The 20,074-nt window shown below is 43.5% G+C and overlaps 1 protein-coding gene across 1 annotated transcript; it reads right to left on the bottom strand.

Annotated features, from left to right (window-relative positions):
- Positions 1-255: 255 nt before the first annotated feature.
- On the bottom strand, positions 256-12,877 carry LOC311522785 (nutritionally-regulated adipose and cardiac enriched protein homolog; the record flags this gene model as incomplete). Its single annotated transcript, XM_084632257.1, has 4 exons — positions 256-458; positions 7,398-7,424; positions 10,983-11,106; positions 12,860-12,877. 4 exons carry the CDS (start codon positions 12,875-12,877, stop codon positions 256-258), a joined length of 372 nt encoding a protein of 123 aa, XP_084488383.1.
- Between the last annotated feature and the right edge of the window lie 7,197 nt (positions 12,878-20,074).

Below are 20,074 nucleotides of genomic sequence, written 5' to 3'. Positions count from 1 at the left end.
TCTGATTTTGGTTGCAACTTCTAGGTGTTAGTGTAATATATACAATAATAATAAAAGAAATGGAAAACAAGTGGCTACAGGAAAAGGTAAGTGTGCAACAGGGTCAGCTCTATATTAGTCTTCAAAGGGAAGGCTGGCACATTCTCTGGTGTTTGGTTTGAATGGGCTGTGAGCCTTGTGCTGCAATATGCATTTAGATGTTATCTGCTAAGATCTTTGTCTTGGGCTATGCACGGTTCCACACGTGTGACACTGTTATTGCCTCATAAACCAAGTCCAGCATTTCAAAGCAACGTGTCTTATCTGAAGAAAGAAGATAACGAGCTGGGATTGAAATTCTTCCAAGACTTTGAAATTCTGCTTCACACTGCTGTAGTACAGACTCACAGCCAGGATCAGCACTAAACAAAGCGAAAACCACAGGAGCAAAGGCAATCCAGTTGATGGCCTGTCATGTGCTGGGAGAGGTTGGGGAGAGAAAAGAAACAGGCATTATTTTAGTGTTGTCTGAAACAGCTCCCAAATTTGACCCCCACTGCTGCCTTTGTCCTGGTTTTCTGGAAACAGCAGGTTAAGCAGTGCTCTGGTTGTGAGTGCTTCTCGATGCATCAGTTAAATGGCAGCGAGTCACACCTCCCTACAGAGGCTACTGAATATGAAAGATGTAATCTAATGGAGCATTAGAAGGGTTTAATTATATACAATAAGAACAGGATTACCATCGTTAATGCATGTTCTCAAATTTCCTCACAGCAATTATTTTTTATACATTTAAGCAAAACACTAGGTTAAATACTAGAGAATATTAAGCAACCACGACTAATTATTTAATGCTCACAAATGTTCCATAAAGAGAGAAGAAGTAGATTACTTGCCTTTCCCCTGTAACATTAACTTGTTACAGGGCCTGCTAATTAAAATAAGAAGGACATGAGGATCTATCGACTCAGCGGCACGTTTACAATGCTTTCGCAGGGCCAGTCTGCCTCTCAATGTTAAACTTGCTAATCACAGTGGAGAGTCCGCTGTGCTTAATCATGAAAAGGAATATATTGTAAACTTTTCTTCTTGCTTGTAAAAATAATCTGAGGAATTTCAGATCACTGTGGGTCAGGTGTACTACCCACGTGGAAATCATTGGGCTACATTTTACAGCTTGGGTGCCATTCTGCTGTCTATTATAAGCTGGGCTATGCCATTGCAACGTTCTCGAAGGGGCTGGTCAGGAATAACGGGCAAATAGAGATTTAGATATGAGAATGTATCTTTAGTGAATCTTTCTGTTACCCCTTCATGATGCGAGAAGTGAGCCAGTTTTCAGGGTCCTGCTGGTTGTTTCCACTAAGAGGAGAAATTGATGATGGAGCCAGATATTTCTTTGGGGGCAATCCTGTTTATTTAAGAACATACAAAGTCCAGTTTCCCTGAACACAACAGGAGATAATTTCTTTGCTCATAGTTCTAAGCCTCTTTTCTACAGCACTCTGCCCAAAAAGCTCTCTCACCCCTTTTTCAGGGCCACATCCTTAGTGCTTGTTCTGCTGTTTCTTGGCTTTCTTCTCCTTCTCTGTGTCTGGTATGTGGTGTTTCTCTCTTACACAGGCACGCAATCCACCAATCACTGCCCCAGTACCTGCATTTGCTATATCAGTGCCCAGGCAAATTCCTTGGGTCACATAGTTCAACTTCTACTCAAGCCTTGCCATGTGCCTGTGTTCTGGGTGGTTCTCCTGTTGTTTCCGCTTTCTGGTTCCATAAAGGAGCTCATTTGTTTTGTACATGTATCCTGAGTGACAAATGCCTGGTACACCCACCAGTTTCAATGAAGTTTAACTTTTCCATGGCGTATCCTATCACTACCACGATGACAGCCCAGGGACTAATGGGGGCATAACCCCCTCTGTCCAACCATTTGGGGGCCATTGGGCATAATCTCCTTCCAACCAACTGGGGGCTAATAAAGGAGAGGTGGCATTACAACATCCCTATCCCACTGGAAGATACACCCAGTTAGGAGGAATTCTCCACTGGCCAGTTAAGCTGGCACTACAGTAACTTTGCACCTCTAGTCTAAGGGCTAGGATCTGGCATCAAGCATCTAGAGTACCCTGACTTCTGAGGATAGCTGGAGGTGTACAATGCTTCTCATTGCATAAGAGACCTGTACAATAGGTTTGCACTGTGCTCCTGCGCCTTATCCCAACTGGAGGAATAGGCTGCCTTAAAAAAGATGGAGAAAAGTTGTTCTCTCCTGTCACAGAGGGCAGGACAAGAGGCAGTGGGTTCAAACTACAGCATAGCAGATTTAGGTTAAATCTCAGGAAAAAATGGCCTAACTGTAAGAAAAGTAGGACAATGGAACAAACTAGCTAGAGGAGAAGACGCTCCTTCACTGGAGGCTTTCAAAAAGAGGCTGGATAACCATCTGTCTGGGCTGGTTTAGACACAACGAATCCTGCATTTTGGCATTACGACCCTTGCAGTCCTTTCTAACCATATGGTTCTATGATTCTATGATAGGAATTGTACATTCTCCCTGCTGCAGCATGGGTCAGTGCAGTGTATGCAGGTCATGGTGTGTATGGGGGAAGGTTAACAGCAGTAAAAGGAAGCTGGGAACAAAGACACAGGCCGTGGTTAAAGTAGATCAAAACAAGGGGGAACTGGCCAGTTCTGTTGGATGGTGTCACAGGTGTTGACATTAGGTGCCAGATCCTCAGCTGGCGTAATTTGGTGCAGTTACCTTGAATGCAAGGATTGTTACTATTCTACATATCAGCATTTCTGTGGTGGGCATCTGTGTCAACTCTGTCTGCCTGACAAGCTGAGATTTGCAACGCCCCAGTGGATCGGAGAAGGGTCAGCCTCATGATACAGGCAAAGAAACAGGCACACCAGGCTTAGAGCTAGACTCTAACCATACAATCTCCTTTGAGTAAGGAGCAGTGCATAGTGTACTTCCCAGCTCCTCCCCACTGCTCTGGGGTGGGAGTAAGTTACTTTACACCCTCTCCTGGAACAGCTCATTACCCCCTGTGTGCCTGGTCATCTACTGTGGATGGCAGGTTGTGGGGGCTGACTTCCCATCCCTTTCCCTGACTCCCCTGATCATTTGCCAATGACAGGGAGTACAGCTGTGATGCGGAGAGCGCCGTACTCCCTGTCATTGGCATAGTCTAAGCAAGGGAGTAAGCCAGAGGGCATGTTAGTCCTGTCTTGTTCTCTGCACTGAAGTAACAAAAATTTATATGTAGCAACTAAATTAGGTTTATTTAAAGATTACAACACTCTAATGACAGAAATCAGGGCCTGGTGTCCACTGCAGCCTGCTCACCTGGTTGTATCCCTGCAGCCCAGAGCCCCATCCTTCACTATCGAAGGTGACCCCCTCGGCCTCTGCAGCCGCACCCCATATCCTACCACAACAACTGCTGTGCCAGACTCCCTCTCCTTTCCTTGCCCAGCTGGGTAAAGGCTGTGGCAATCTAGTCACACAGGAAGCCTGGAATAGATCTCCACTCTCTTAATTCCCAGGCTTGTGTTTAGCCACAAACCATCCTTCTTTTACCCCTTAACAGCATGTGTGAGCTATTTCTGAGAGAGTAATGGCTACTCTGTTGGTCTGCATGGTCATTGCACAGTCAGTGTTACTTTATAAAGCACTCCGAGTATTAAATGTGCTCTCGAAAACCAAATTCATGCCTGAATAAAAAATGAGAGTGCGCAACTATTTGCCTGGCATATGCACATGATCAATAAGAAGGTAAAAATGTGGTGTGTATTGTTATGGGTAAAGGACCGACGTTAGCTGTAGTGTATTTAAATTAGCTCCTATTACCAACCCTGGAATACATAGCAGTCAATTAAGCTGTCATACAGATGTACATAAAGGAAGGTAAAAGTAATAAAATCAAGCAACAAGCACATAATAATGTATCAAAAAGTGTGTGGGGAGAAGGTAGAATGTTAATAGCCAGTCATTTGAAAGCTCACCAGAAGCCAAATCGATGCTCTCTAATAGAGTTGGGTGAATTATTTGCAGCAAATAATTTCTTCATTTGAATGTAGACCTTCTTTCTGCTTGCAGATTATCTGTGAATAGGCTTCGATTTTTATTAATTTGTCTGTTATTTGGAATTATTCTACAAAAGGTTTATGTGAACATATTTTAGCCTGCGGATTGCTCACCAGTTCTTTCAGTGAAACTATGTGCTGTTCAATAATTCCAATGTGTGATTTGTCTCTCGAATCACCTGATATTGTTCTTCGTTCTTAACTGGGTGACAGACTTCAATAAAAAGGTCACAGTTAGTCTTATAGTAGTGAAAATTATTTGGGAACTGATTGTCTGAATTGAGAATCCCATTTTGATTCAGGCCTTTTTATTCTCTCTCCTCTGAAGTTCTTGCAGAGGGTTTATAAATCACACAAATGTAAACCACGCAGAGAGCAACAAGGGAATCACACTTCATATATAAATGTAGGTATTCGTTAGTCCCTATTCATGTTGGAAATGCTCACTTCCTGCTTATAAAGTTTCAGTGAGGGAGCAGAAAAAATTACGGTGTGAGGATATGTCTGTACTTTGAGCTGGGGGAGTAATTCCCAGCTCAAGGAGGCATACTCATGCGATTGAACTAGTGTGCTAAAAGTAAAGCATAGCTGCAGGGACATTTGTAGTGTGAAGGGCTACGCACCCATCCAAGATGCTAGGCATGTACTCAGGTCAGCTAGCTCTTCCTGCTGTTCTCTCTATTTGTAGCATGCTAGCTGGATTACAGCTAGCATTGGTATGTCTCCTGCAGCTGGGCATAAACGCCACCAGCCTGAAGTATAGCCAGACCCTGAGATCAACAATCAGATGCTATGAATAATGAACAGTGCACAGGTATAGTGGAAGTGAATTCTGATCATTGAAAACAATCTTCAGGGTTAACTATGTTTGTTGTACAATTGTAAATAAATTCTTTAAAAAAATCAGTCTGCTCATGTCTAATTTGGAAACAGAAAAAAGGGCTACATTCTTGAACTGGGTGGTGAAACTTCAGAGGAATTGTTTTCCATCAGAATATGCAGTTCAGTTTAAATCAAAAGGCTTGGTGAAAATGGGTACATTTTCCCAGAATTTTGTTGTTAAAAATGAAAGAAAGAAAGTTCTTTTTGGAATGAAATGTTTCCATTTTTTGTTTTGAAATTAATTCTCTTTTCAAAACATTTTATTTTGTATCATCATCTAGCGTAATACAACAGAAAAAGAATTTTAAAGTGGAATTTGACAATGAGACATTCTGAGTTTGTTAAAACACATTTTGAACAACTCAGAATGAATTTTTTTCTGGTATTTTCCTTCACAGAGAATTATGTAATTTTCACTTTTCACTGCAATTTGTAACCAAGCCAGATTTCAAAATTGAAAAATCTTTTGTGAAATGGAACTTCCATCCCCCCCATGGGTCCATTAAACACATTAGCTAAATGGTTTGTTACAAATAGCATACTCAGCTCCAACTAAGAGCCTTGAATACTAAAGAGGCAGCTGGTCTGTGATAAAGGTACAAGACTAGCTCTCAAGAGCTCAGGGTTGAATTCCTGGCTTTGACACAGATGTTTTGTGTGACTGGGGACAAATCACTTGTAACCAGCTCCGCTGATTTAGACCAGTTGAGGATCTGATGCAACATGTCTATGAGTCTCAGGTCCTCATCTGTAAAATGGGGATAATAATACTTCCTTTCTTCTCCCTTTTTTCAAACTGGTCTATTTAGACTGTGGGCTCTTTAGAACCGGAAGATCTCTAACTATGTATGTGTACAGCACCTGGCACAATGGATCCTAGTTAGGGTTGCCAACTTTCTAATTGCACAAAACCGAACATCCTTGCCCCGCCCCTGAGGCCCTGCCCCTGCCCCACCCCTTTTCTGAGGCCCTGCCCCCACTCACTCCATCCCACCTCCCTCTGTTGCTGGCTCTCCCCCACCCTTACTCACTTGCTTATTTTCAGCAGGCTGGGGCAGGGGCTTGAGTGCAGGAGGGGGTGAGGGCTCTGGCTGGGGTTATGGGCTCCAGGGATGGGGCCAGAAATGAGGGGTTCAGAGTGTGGGAGGGGGCTTTGGGCTGAGGCAGGGGGTTGGGGAGCTGGGGGGGGCTCAGGCCTGGGGCAGGGGGCTGGAATGTGCAAGGGGGTGAGGGCTTTGGCTGGGGGTGCGGGCTCTGGGGTGGGATCAGGGATGAGAGGATGTGGGTGCGGGCTCTGAAAGGGAGTTTGGGTACGGTAGGGAGCTCAGCGCTGGGGCAGGGGTGCAGAAGGGGGCTCAGGCCTGGGGCAGGGAGTTGGGGTGTGTGAGGGGGTCTGGGCTCTGGCTGGGGGTGCGGGCTCTCGGGTGGGACCAGAGATGAGGAGTTTGGGGTGTAGGAGGGGGTTCAGGTCTGGGGCAAGGGGTTGGGGTGCTGAGGGTACAGGCTCCAGGCGGTGCTTACCTTGGGGGGCTCCCAGAAAGCGGTGACATGTCCCTCTGGCTCCAAGTGGCTCTGTGCGGTATGTGCTCACTGCCTCCTCCCACAGGTGCAACCCCTGCAGCGCCCATTGGCTGGGGTTCCTGGCCAATGGGGGCTGCGGAGCTGGCACTTGGGGCGGGGGTGGTGCGTGGAGCCCCCCCTGGCCATCCCTCTGCCTAGGAGCCAAGGGACATGTCGCTGCTTCCAGGGAGCCACATGAAGCTGGGTAGGAAGCTTGCCAGCCCCGTCAACCAGTCTTTTAACAGCCCGGTCTGTGGTACTGACCGGAGCCACCAAGGTCCCTTTTCGACCGGGCGTTCTGATTCAAAACCAGACACCTGGCAACTCTAGTACCAGTCTTGGTTGGGGGGAGGGGGGGCTCCAGATTTTCCTGTAATATAGTCAATAACACTTGCACACAGATTTGTTGGAGTTTTTCTGTGGCTTTTGTTTGCCTTGAATATTCTTGCACACACAAGAAGAGAAAACAGATTATTTTAATTATTTCCTCCACGTCACCAGCGCGTTAATGAACTGCATATTCACCATGGGTAGAAGTCAGCTGAGAGAACTACAGCTTAGCTGGGGAGGGGGTTCACTTCCCTATCTCAGTGAAAAACCTGGACCCATTTTATTGCCATAAAATGTATTAATTATGTTTAAATTAAACATGGCTCCAGGGACTGAATTCTTGTTTCCTCTACTTGTCTTACCTTCTGTTGATTTAAAATACTGAAGCAGAACTGATCACATATTGTGCTTCACGCACACACAAAAACACGGACAGCATGAACAATTCCTATTCATGAAGTATCGCTGCACAATTAATCGCAGCAGCAGGTAGGCAATCTCAGGTTAGTGCCAGGGATAGCTCACAGTTATAATGTAAAACGTCAACTTACCAACTCTGTAGTCCCAGCAGGAAATGTCTAGAAAAGAGAATGAAAATGTTCTTACATGTTAACCAAGGTCGCCTCAGGGTAGCAGAGTGAAATAGGAGATAGGAGGCCTGATGAGAATCTGGGCCATCTGGCCCAATAAGTGAAAGTTGCTACCTAAAAATGGCAAGTGTGAAACGGTAGAAGCATTTCAGGAAGAAATGGAAAACAGACAGCAATGGAGCAGGAAAGTAAGATCCAGAGACTGCTGCTGTTGTGATTGGGATGAGAGGTTTCATAGCCGTTGCCAAGAAGGAACGCCTCATCTGAATCATTTCCAGCATGAAAATGAGACAGACCAGCAGGCTGAGGTAGGAAGTTAAGTTTAAAACAAACACTATTGTAACATGGATTCCTCATCTAACAATATCCCGGAATGGTGCCTATTTGGCAAGGGCAGCTCGAGCACAACCCAGCATGAACATACAGAGAATGGAAAAATGTCAGTGGCGCCAACAAGCTTTCTCCTACCAGCCTCTAACTGAACTGTATTAATAGCACTGTGTGGACAAACAGCAAGGGAGGCTTAATCACAGGCTGTTTGCAATAAAGAAAATTTGTTATGGCTCTTGAAGTGAAAGGCTGGGAATTTTTCATGTCTTAAAAAAACCTGGGGCCAATTCTCCTCTCAATTACACTTCATTATGAGTCAGGAGTAATTCGATGGGTTAGTTTGCAGCGAGGGAGATTTAGGTTAATTATCAGGGAAAATTTTCTAACAATAGGGATAGTTAAGCCCTGGACCAGGTTACCTGGGAGGTTGTGGAATCCCTGACATAGGAGGTTTTTAAGAACAGAATAAACAAACACCTGTCAGGGGTGGGCTAGGTATACTCCTGCCTCAGAGCAGGGGGGATAGACTAGATAACCTCTGGAGGATGCTTCTAGTCCTACATTTCTAGGATTCAGTGGAAACCAGTGCAAGTAATATTTACAAATTCATGGATGACAGGAGAGGTCCTGGAAGACTGGAGAAGGGCTAATGTAGTGTCCATCTTTAAAAGGGGGGGAAAGGAGGAGGCGGGGAATTATAGACCAGTCAGCCTAATTTTGATATCTGGGAAGCTACTAGAGCACGTATAAAATATTCAGTTTGCGAATACCTGGAGGATGAAAGAGCAATCGCTAACAGCCGGCATTGATTTACCAAGAAGGATGTGGAAAAATTGGCAAGAGTCCAGCGGAGGGCAACAAAAATGATTAGGGGATTGGAACACATGACTTATGAGGAGAGGCTGAGGGAACTGGGATGTTTAGTCTGCGGAAGAGAAGAATGAGGGGGGATTTGATAGCTGCTTTCAACTACCTGAAAGGGGATTCCAAAGAGGATGGATCTAGACTGTTCTCAGTGATAGCGGATGACAGAACAAGGAGAACAATGGTCTCAAGTTGCAGTGGGGGCGGTTTAGGTTGGATATTAGGAAAAACTTTCTCACGAGGAGGGTGGTGAAACACTGGAATGCGTTACCTAGTGAGGTGGTGGAATCTCCTTCCTTAGAAGTTTTTAGGTCAGGCTTGACAAAGCCCTGGCTGGGATGATTTAGTTGGGGATTGGTCCTGCTTTGAGCAGGGGGTTGGACTAGACGACCTCCTGAGGTCCCTTCCAACCCTGATATTCTATGAGTCTATGATTTCCTTCTTTGATAGGACAACTGGTTTGGTGGACAGGGGGAAGTGGTGGACATAATATACCTGGACTTCAGCAAGGCTTTTGACACAGTTCCACATGGCATGCTGATAGGTAAGCTGGAGAAATGTGGGCTCATCAGAACTTCCATTAAATTGACACAGAATTGGTTAAGCAATTGCAAAGAAAGAGTATCTATTAATGGAATGATGTCAGATTGGAGGGAGGTCTCAAGTGGGGCTCCACAGGGATATGGTTTGAGTCTGTTGTTGTTTATTCTTTATTAATCTTTATTAAGGACTTGGATGTAGGTATAGAGAGCAGACTGATCAAATTTGCAGATGACACAAAGCTGAGGGGAGGGGGGCTTGCCAACACTTTGGAGGATAGAGCTAAAATTCAGAAGAATCTTGATAAATTGGAGAACTGGGCTATGGACAACAAAATGAAATTCAACAAAGACAAATGTAAGGTGCTACACTTAGGGAAGAAAAAACAAATGCATGAATACAGAGTGAGGGAAAACTGGTTTAGCAGCAGCACATCTGGGAGTTGTGGTGGATCACAGCCTCAACATGAGTCTGCAATGAGATGATGCTGCAAAAAAAAAAAAAAAAAGCAAATGCAATCGTAGGTTGTATTAACAGAGGCATAGGAGGTGGCAGTCCCATTCTACTTAGAACGGCCTCAGCTGGAGTAACGAGTTCAGTTTTGGTCACCAAAGTATAGAAAGGATGTAGAGAAACTGGAAACGATCCAGAGGCAAGCGACAAAGATGATTAAAAGGAGGGAATTCAAACCATACAAGCAAAGGCTGAAGGAACTGGATATGTTTACTTTGGAAAAGAGGAGATTAAGGGGGAACACGATAGTGGTCTTCAAATACTTGAAATGCTGCCATAAAAATGGAGAAAAATTCTCTCTTGCCACAGATGGCAGAACAAGAGGCAATGGATTCAAACTACGGCATATCAGATTTAGATTAAATCTCAGAAAAAGCTTCCTAACTGTAAGAATAGCAGGACAATGGAACAGACTGCCTTGGCTATCCAGCTCCTTCACTGGAGGTTTTCAGAAGGAGGCTGGATAGCCATCTGCCTTTAGACACAACAAACCCTGCATTTTGGCAGGGGGTTAGACTGGGTGACCTTTCTGGTCCCTTCTAACCCTGTGGTCCTATGGTTCTAAATGAGAGGAGAATCAGATCCCTTAGAATTCCATTCCACACTGCCCAACTTGCACTAGAGAGAGATTATTGCAATTGTCACTGTTGTTATGGACATAAATGCTGGGAGTGAGATGGGGAAGAATAATTTCTCCTCAGACGTAGTGTTAAGCACTTAAGTGGACATCCACAGAACTTAGGGGCAACTTACTGGATCCTTTCATGTGCCAAATCCTGAATGACTAGAAAGCCCCACAGATAACATGAACCTGACCAACGCCCATTGAAATCCCAGGCTAAATCCCTTTTGCTTCAGAGTGACATAAACAGCACATAAATCTGTCCTAAAGGGGCACCACCTCCATCCCTGGGCCACCGAGGGGGTGTTCTGGGATGGGATGGGATGAGATGAGATGAGAAGGGGGAAAAAGGGATGTGACCAGAACCTACTGCTCTGTCGATCGTGAGCTGTTAGAATGCTCCTTTAGGGGACTGTTCCAGGAGGTCAGTGAAAATAGCTCTGTGACTGTTCTAACTTGTGCCAGGGCCTATTTTGCCCCTAGGGAAGGCAGAAAGGTGGATCATAACCACCTGTGCTGAAGGATTGTGCCTCAAGAAACTTTCCTGATTTACACAGATAACACAATGAGTAATGATAACAGACACTGGTGAGGAGAGGGATTTGGAAAGATGTCGAAACACTGGAAAGAATGCCACTCTTGGGAGAGTATAAAGACTTTTAATATCTTAAACATACCATATCCAGTGATTTCTGGCTCACGAAATCGAACCCTTCTCTCTGCTTTTCGCTTTTCACTCACAGCTTGGTTCACGGGTGGCCTTTTTCTCAGTATTGAAGGCGGACATTTACTACAATTCGTCTAGATAATTGATCAAAGCACAAAACGCCATTGTTCAAACTGAAATAATGCCTTTTGAATGAAGTTTTGAACTTTATATGGCTATGCAGTATTTGTATGATGTCCTTAAAAGGCATGATCTGAAACACTTGTTGCGACATTGTTTACACTCAGATCGTTGCAGTATTTACAGCGAAGTAACGCTGCACTTCCTTTCAGAGTCATAGATCTAGAGTTCACTATAACTTGTCATCACCAGAAGGAATGACAGAACAGAACTTGGTTAAAACATAAAAAGGCAAGAATTACTCTTTTTGGAACATATATCACAGCAGTGAGTTCCACTGACTAGATATGCATATGAAAAAGTATTTCCTTTTATCAGTTTTAAACTTGCTGTCTTTCTGTTTCATTGCATGTTCTCCAAAAGAACCACCAGCAAATGAATAGACATGCAGGACAAGTAGCTGGAATAGGTAATAAGTGAATTTAAGATAAATATGGACATATCCAACAATTCCACTTTGATATTATTGGATAGGCAACTGAAAAATGAGGCTTTTCTGCTAAGGGGAAAGGAGTTAGATGGAGTAGATCACAGACAAAATGTCTCTACATCCATGCATGTAAATGAGGCTGTGTTTTTCACGACTGTTGCATTTCTATGATTATTTTGGGCTTTCCTTTTAGAAACTGTGCCCAATCTCAAACTCTTGCAAATAGCTCAGCTCTTAATCTTGCTTCTGTTGATAATATGTGGGCGCAAGTCATCAGGAAATGATTTAGCTGTAGTGGGATCGCATATCTCTCTCTCCAGTACAGTTATGGCCTCACTTTACACGTTTCACAAATTAGATTCATTATTATAGTAATAAAGTGGGATTTTAACATTAGAATTTTCTACAGATATTATAATAAAATCATTGATAGAATTTTAGTTGGGAAGAGAGATGTGATTCACTCTCAAAGGGCTTTAACAGCCCCTTGTCAAACAGTGAAGGCCAGTCATCATTAAATATACATTTTTCCATCAAAAACCCCAGTGCTGATCACTGAAATATGATATTTTATTGTTTTACTGCATAAATAGCACAAGCAGAGCTTATTGTTTTGTTTTCCCGGGGCTATTTATCCATGATGGCATGCCTACCTACTCTGCTTGTAGGCTCTTCCACAGAGCTTGGTGAAATCCCCACAAAGCAGTGCCTGGTAAATACTCATTAGACATGGGGCAAATTTATTACTGAGCGGGATGAGTGGGCTTAGTTCTGCTCTCAGATACACTGGTGCGATAATGAATCTCAACAGGGGAGAATGGGGCGTGTGTTGTCCTCTTGTTACCCACCTCACCAACTGGGAGAGGAAGAACAGCCTCTGTGGAGCTGCTACTTTCCTTCCTGCACATTGTAGCAGGCAAGGGTGGGAAATGGACAGAGCCTTGGTCCTCTCCTTCCAATGCACTGGCCAGCATGAGTGGGCTGGCACACCAGGGGAAGAAATCTGTGCTGGGGATAGGGCTGGTATTCACGTTTTTCACTGAAGATAAAGCTCTGTTGACATACACCAGCTGAGGACCCGCGAAATGACTGCACCATTTATATAAATATAAACCGTGGGCTAAAAGCATGACAGTATAATGAAGTTTGCTTTTCACTTGCAGACAGGAAAGCAGCACTCAGATTAGGATGGCAGCTAGTTTTTGATGAGCTGGGATTCTCCACTGAAAGCTGCATGTAAATAGAGCTGTTTGAAGTAACTCAGATATTCGCCTTACCTTCTCTTTCCTGTACATCGGAGAGACCGAAGACTCTTCCTCATGCTGCAGGGGGCTAACAGCTTCCGGGCTTCTAAAACTCTGGCAATCCACTCTCTGGTGCCTCTTGCAAGGATTTCACTGTGTCTGGAAGACCTGAATTGCGCTGTATCAACACATTCTTTAGGGGGGAAATGTCTTTCTTAAATCTGTTCATATAAGACCCTATGCAGGCAGGTTGCTGAGGGCTTCCTGGTTCAAGGGGCCTCAATTACCAGGGATTTCCTTGGGAGATGAAGTTACCCAGTAGCTCCCTGGAGGCCCTCAGCGCATCTGAGGTTCTAGTTTGTAGGATTTTTATATGAAATTTTAACAGATGCCCAAATCAGTATGAAGCCATATGGCTAGGTTCTGACATGAGGCACAGCCCTGAGCAAGGAAGGATGTATAAACTGCACTGTCCCAGAAGTACTAAGTCACAATTCCTCCCTCGGTTCCTCCTTGCCTCAAAGGTGTCATAATTTGCTGCTGGTCTATACCAGCATCCATATGCTGACTAAGCTACTCTGGCCAGCAAGTACGGGGGTGGAGCCAAATATTCATCCATTCCCTACCCACATGCCCCAGGATGGTAATAAGCAGGTGAATATCCTCCCTTACCTCTATACCCCTATACTAATGTAGCCCATATAGAAGTGTATGGGGGGGGGAGTATCTTTTATTCAAGCTTATTCTTGTGCACAGATGCATAGGTCAAGCTGCAATCTAGCCCTAGACATTAGAACTTTGGGTAATGATTTCTTCCCCCCAACCCCCCAAATTCAATGAAAACAAAACTCTTTTCATTATTTACAAAATTTGTTTTTGATTTTGGGGTGAGGGGTCTTCAAAAAAGTTAAACCCAAACATTTTTTGGTTTTCAGTAAATGAAAACTGACAGTTTTAGGTTGGAAAAAAAAAAAGGTTTTAATGTTCTCAAAAAATAAAAAAAACCACTTACCAGTTTGACACCCTCCCCCTCCAATTTTAACAAAAATAAATTTTGACAACAATAAGACAACAGTTCACTTGAAAAGCCGTTGTCCATCAAAAAAAAAATAGCATGGTTGCAAAATTGCCAATCAGCTCTAAGAAAGGATCCTTTAAAAGTGCCACTCTAACTATTCACCTCTCGATGCTGAGAACGTTGACAGCAATCATTGTAAATGTCTGAATAAGCAGTGGTTACCTGAGCCCCCACTTTCCAGCATGAAAAAATGCGATAAGCTCAAACTTCAGAACAGCGACTGATCCATTCCTGCTAAGTGTTTTTGATTGCAGATTAGTCACCTAAAATTGCATATACATTAAGAATCAAACGGAGTTTAATGTATGATATGAAGGATTTCATGCAAATAACTGCAGTGAGCTTTTTAAGGGGATGCTGAGAGAAGAAGTCAGTGTTACTATATCGGGACAGGTTACTTTGTAAAGGTCTAGAGTGTCCTCTCCAAACCTCATCATCCTATTTTAAGTTATTTCCTATCAAAGCATTGATCTCATTTCACTCAAGGTATGTCAGAAGTACAGCTGGACAACTAATTCCGAACCAAGAGTTTGTCTGATGAATTTCACCTCTTTCTCGCTTTGCTAATTGCCCATGAGCAGATCGTGATTTTTGTAAACATACTCATTATTCTGATGTAAACGGTGGATAATTTCTGGGACTAAATTCTAGGTCCGTAGATTGCCGCAAGCTGTTTGTTAAAAGTATTCAAGAGTCAACAACTAACCATGTTTTTGAAACAAAACAAAAATATTGTTAGCCAGTGGTTGAGGACTTAGGCCAATTTCTGTAGTGAAGTTTTCATCATTAAAGCCAACACATCCGCCACAAGTTACCAGGGCTATTCCCTATCTGAAACAGAAGGGGGAAACTATGGCATCACAGAGTGCTCTGTGTTCACAAATGCGGATTTTAATGGCTTCCATTTTGTATGCAAATATGTGTCTTTACAAGAAAAAGGAGTTTAAGGGTCTGCTCAGCAGAAAAAGATGAAAAAAAACCCCAACCCCAAAGCCTCATGAATGACTTCCCAGTGAATAAACATGAGCAGCCTACTCAAAAGGACTGACTGCACATACCGTACTTTCCTGCAGTACCCCAATGGAAGATGTCTAGGAAATAAACATAACACGATAAAACCATTTTACGCTCAGAGGATAGCAGTGTAACTGTATGAACTCTCTTTCCATTTCCTCCAGCAGGAATAAATATTTTAGACAAGCAAAGTACTTTGTAAATGATGCCTTTGTGGGGATTCATCTGGCCTGGTTCAATTATTTCGAAACCTAGCAATTTTCTCATATCATTGAATCTGGTTTTATTGCAAATAGGGTCATAGAAATAGTCACACACTGCAATAATGGACTTAGTTTATCTTAACTATTAACACTTCCAATAGGTTTACACACAAGTACATATACAATATTTATGTTCATGCACAGTGCATATATATTAATAATGAAGTAACTTTATCTTGAACAATCTGAAAACAAAATCACGTAATAGCATACAGCAAGGGGTGCAGTTGTAACTGGAAGCTGCAGATCAGTATAACAAAACAGAAAGGTGATTAATTAGAAGGGAGTCTTCCATATCTTCTCCAACTTCCTGAGTGTCAACTGATCCTTCATTCAGTATTCCACCGTTAGTGGTTCTGTGTACCCTCCATTAATAATTTAGCCATGCACCTGTAGGCAGCAAGATGAGTTTTCGTGATGGTAAAGTGTGATTTTTCCACCATCACGTAATACATCAGAAAAAATATTAATTGCCCCCACCACCTAGTTAACCCTGAAAGGTGTACTAGCACTTTTTTGCCTCTGGAGAAACAAATTCACCCCTGAAAGATATCCCCACACAGCAGGACACCCACAGAATGGAATACAGCCTAGCTCTTACTTGTAATATCTATCAGACGGGAAGGCCTGCAAAAATCATGTTCTTGTGAAAATCATTCATAAGGGGAATTTTTGTGTGTCTCCTCTAACAAGAAGGATGAAGATTAGTTTTTCTTTTGACAGTTGTTTCAGTGTGCAGGCATTTTCATGGAGTGTTTTCAAAAAAAAGGTAATGGAAGCCATGCAATTACCAATGGTCTGATAATATTTAAAACTGTGTTCGTATGAATCAAACGACACAGAAAGAGCTCAGCTTTCATTTATTTCAGAGCATGTAGTTCTTAATTCTGTTGATACCTACAGACACATTGTATCATGAGGCCAATCGTCCATAGTAAAGGAAAATAGAATGCAAAGAAACATGCAGGAACCTACAATATTCCTATTGCTATCCATGAGGGTCACTCATACTCATGCCTGGGATCCATGCACTTTTCATGCTCTATATTACTAATCTGCTGCGAAAGTTTTCATTAATGACACAGAGCTATGTACTGTCCTTTGATCGTATCTGCAACTCCCTTCAGTGTCAGTAGGAATTCACCTGTGCACTGAGGGCGTATATCAACTGCTGTTTGCAAATGTTACCGTAAACTTCGTAATATCAAATGTAGTTATAGATCTGATACAATACAATAGAAGTTGCTTGATGAAGAGAGAACACTGGCTCTGGCTCTGTATACACCGGGCAGTTCTAAAGCAAAGTTCACTGCCTTGATCCACAGTGCTCATTTATAATCATGTACAGCACGTTCTGCATGGAATTCTCCTATGAGCAAATTCGGGGAAGAATATGCAAGAGGATCATGCATTGTGGGTAGACCACCTACACTGCCGATCAGAATGGAGAATTTGCCCCGTAACAGGGTATTACCAACTCCACACTGGGGAGGCAAGTGTTAAACAGCTGGTCTGGGCCCAAGGGGCCATGCCCCTCGCCTCTGCTGGGTACGGTCCCAGTGAAGGGAGCATTTAAAAGGGTGTGACTCAGATCAGTCTGGGCTGACCGCAGTTGGGTGCAGCAGCCTCCTGCCAGGAAGCCGCCAAAGCTCCACGCCACCAGGTCTGAATCTCATAGCGAAGCCACTGGGAGCTGGCCAACCCTGAGAGCCAAGGGTGATGACTCACCAGGGCCAGCAGGAGAGATGCCGGGGACAGATCAGAGGGGAGTATACGAGGATCCCATGTCTGTTCCATGATGACGCCAGAAGCACTGGAGCAAGGGTAGGCAGTGACTCAGGGAGAGTGCTTTGCGGTATCAGGCCCTGAGTCCTCGATGATGGGTCGAAGGGCCCTGGGTCGGAACCTGGTGGAGTAGGGTAGGTTCAGGTTCCCCTATCCACCCCCACTCTCACACATAGATGACGCTACACCTGAACCGTAGCCGTTAGGTGGAGCAGCCTCTGGATTCTCACAATAGGCAGTGCTTCCTTGAGCTGTAATGGTCAGAGAAATTGACCCTTGGACTCTTGCCATTAGGCATCGCACCTTGGATTACCACCATTAGGTGGTACTGCCGGCCTGGAGCACAGTCAAGCCCTGACATGCCCCTTTAGGGTCTGGTAGAAAATAATTTTACTTTTTTAGAAGAGCCTAGGCCAAATTCATCCATGGTGTAACTCAATTGACATACAAAGGAGGTCTGATCTGACTCAATTTCTTCACACTACCCTTCTCATGCTTCTTTCTGGGTAGATAGTAAAACTGAGTATTCAGGATGATAGATAGTCCATATATATTAGAATATCTGTGACACTGAAACAAACTTTCTTAGCCACCAAATGTTTTGCACATCTATTTGATAATTAAACTCTTGGAATCACAATCAAGCTCTCATTTGTGACCCACAGTGCATTTTGAGATAAAAATGTCCCATAAACCATTAGATTTATTTCACTTGATGTTTCCCCCTCCATTCTGTTTATCCTGCCACTGGGATCTAAAATGTAAAGTATGTATTGATTAAATAAGAGTTACCAAGTAACCAAATGCTAATATCTGCTCTCTGCTCATTGCTTCCACATCGGTCAGTCCTACTGATCTGTCTGTCGCAGCTGAACAGAGCTTAAACCTGGCTGGAGAGGGCATTCAGAGTGACCTTGACTGGCATACATTAGGGGTTATTTTAGTGCTAAAGAAATCTCTCTTTAAAGAATCCTGGAATGTTGTTAAAAGCAGTACTATCAGCAATCGTACTAAACAGAATGATCTAGCTGCCAGCAGGTGGATTGGCTGACTTGAGATAAAATAAGGGGAGACAAAGAGCATGAAAAGAAAAACCTTGGAAATAGCAAATATACTTGTCATAGAAATGTAGGGCTGGAAGGGACTTGAGAGGTCACCGAATCCAACCCCCTGCCCTGAGGCAGGACCAAGTAAACCTAGACCATCCCTGACAGGTAACTGTCCAATCTGTTCTTAAAAACCTCCAGTGACGGGGATTCCACAATCTCCCTTGGAAGACCATTCCACAGTTTAACTACCCTTATTTTTTCCCTAATATCTAATCTAAATCTCCCTTGCTGCAGATTAAGCCCATTACTTCTTGTCCTACCTTCACTGTACACTGTCCTCTTTATAAATAGCCCTTACCATATTTGAAGACTATTATCAGGTCCCCCCCCTTAGTCTTCTTTTCTCAAGACTAAACATGTCCCTTTTTTTAACCTTTCCACACAGGTCTGGTTTTGTTGCTCTCCTCTGGACTCTCGCCAATTTGTCCACATCTGCCCTATAGTTGGGCACCCGCAACTGGACACAGCGCTCCAGCTGAGGTCTCACCAGTGCCGAGTGGGACAATTACCTCCTGTGCCTTAAATATGACACTCCTGTAAATACAAACTAGAATGGATGGAGTGTATTATTTTAACGGAGTTCAAGTTGAGTGACAATTGATTTTTATTCTTTGTTTTATAAAACTAATTTCCCCACATGAAATTCAGTTTAATTAAAATGCACACTAATATATCTGCAGGAAATAATCTGAAACAAAGGGATTAAGGTCTTGAGCTAAATCCCGTGGAAATCAAAGGACTCCTATTGACTTCCAAGGGCTTTGGATCAGGCCCTAATGGATTTGAGAAACCTGGAAACCATTAATGCCCAAACTGATTCTACAGATGATAGAGGACAACCAATTGGACATGAGATTTGCAAAGTGATATGGAAATAAAAAAGGCCAATGGCATTTTCAGCGGTATAGTCAAAGACATCACAGCATGGGCTGAGTTGATGCTATAACTCTCTATGTGGCACTGATGCTGAAATGTGGCATTCAGGTTTGAGCACTTCATAGAAGAGAGATTAGAGAAGAGTAAGACAATGATTAGGGCAATGGAGGGATTGATGTCTGAGAAAAGATGGAATGAGTGAAATACATGTAACCTGCATAAGAGTGAGGTGCATGTTAACAATCTAAAGGTATCTGAATGCTGTACAGACCATGAGCCAAGTTCTGTCCTCACTCACGGACGATTTACACTACTGTGAGTCCATTAAAGTCAAGAGTTTTTCGTATTTACATTGTGGTAACTGAGATCAGAATCTTACCCCTCACGATGGAGAGAGATGACCAGAGTGGCACAGAGGGGTATAACTAGGAGTAATGGGTAACATTTTCAAAATTGCCCATGTGGTTTAAGAGCATGGGTCCCATTCCCTTTTCATTTTATCCAAAGAAAATAAATTAAGAAAGGGAAATGTTAGGAGCCACATTAGGGAACACTTTCTGCAGTGAGATATATAAAACTCTTGAGCAGTCTCCTCTAGGGAATGGTGGAAGCCAGGCTGCTAATGGCCTTTAAAACTAGACTGGACTAAACACCAGCAGTACGCTGCGTTGGGTGTGTGATCAAGAGGATGAGCTAATATGACTGGGTGGGCAGGGAACGGAATCTTAGACGTTCTCTGACCCCACAGCACCATTCTGGCTACCTCAGAATTCCTTGGCAAGGGGAAATCTGTAGGTGGCGTGGTTGCCGTCTATCACCCTAAGTTACACCCCAGCATGCAGGGGGCATTTCTGAGAGATAGGAGGTGAGGCTGGAGCACTGTTGTGTTCCACCGACTCACAGCTAGCTGTTAGAAAGGTCCCTTGGGGCAGTGGGCAGCCAGGAAAAAACCGGAGTAACTGTTTGTGTCGCTCTAACTTACGCTGAGGACCAAAGAAACCCAATAGAGCTTCCCAAATCAGGGGGCTGTAGAGGTGGTGTAAACCACTTTTTCCACCACACCCTGCTCCTGTGCCAAGCACAGGTTTGCCAGAACTGTGAATCTGGGCCTCTCTAACATCTA

The sequence above is a fragment of the Lepidochelys olivacea genome, assembly GCF_965140295.1.
Source record: "Lepidochelys olivacea isolate rLepOli2 genome assembly, chromosome: 6".
NCBI classification, from domain to species: domain Eukaryota; kingdom Metazoa; phylum Chordata; order Testudines; family Cheloniidae; genus Lepidochelys; species Lepidochelys olivacea.
The sequence above is the reverse complement of the archived record's forward strand: the minus strand, read 5'-3'. Positions and strand labels throughout refer to the sequence as shown.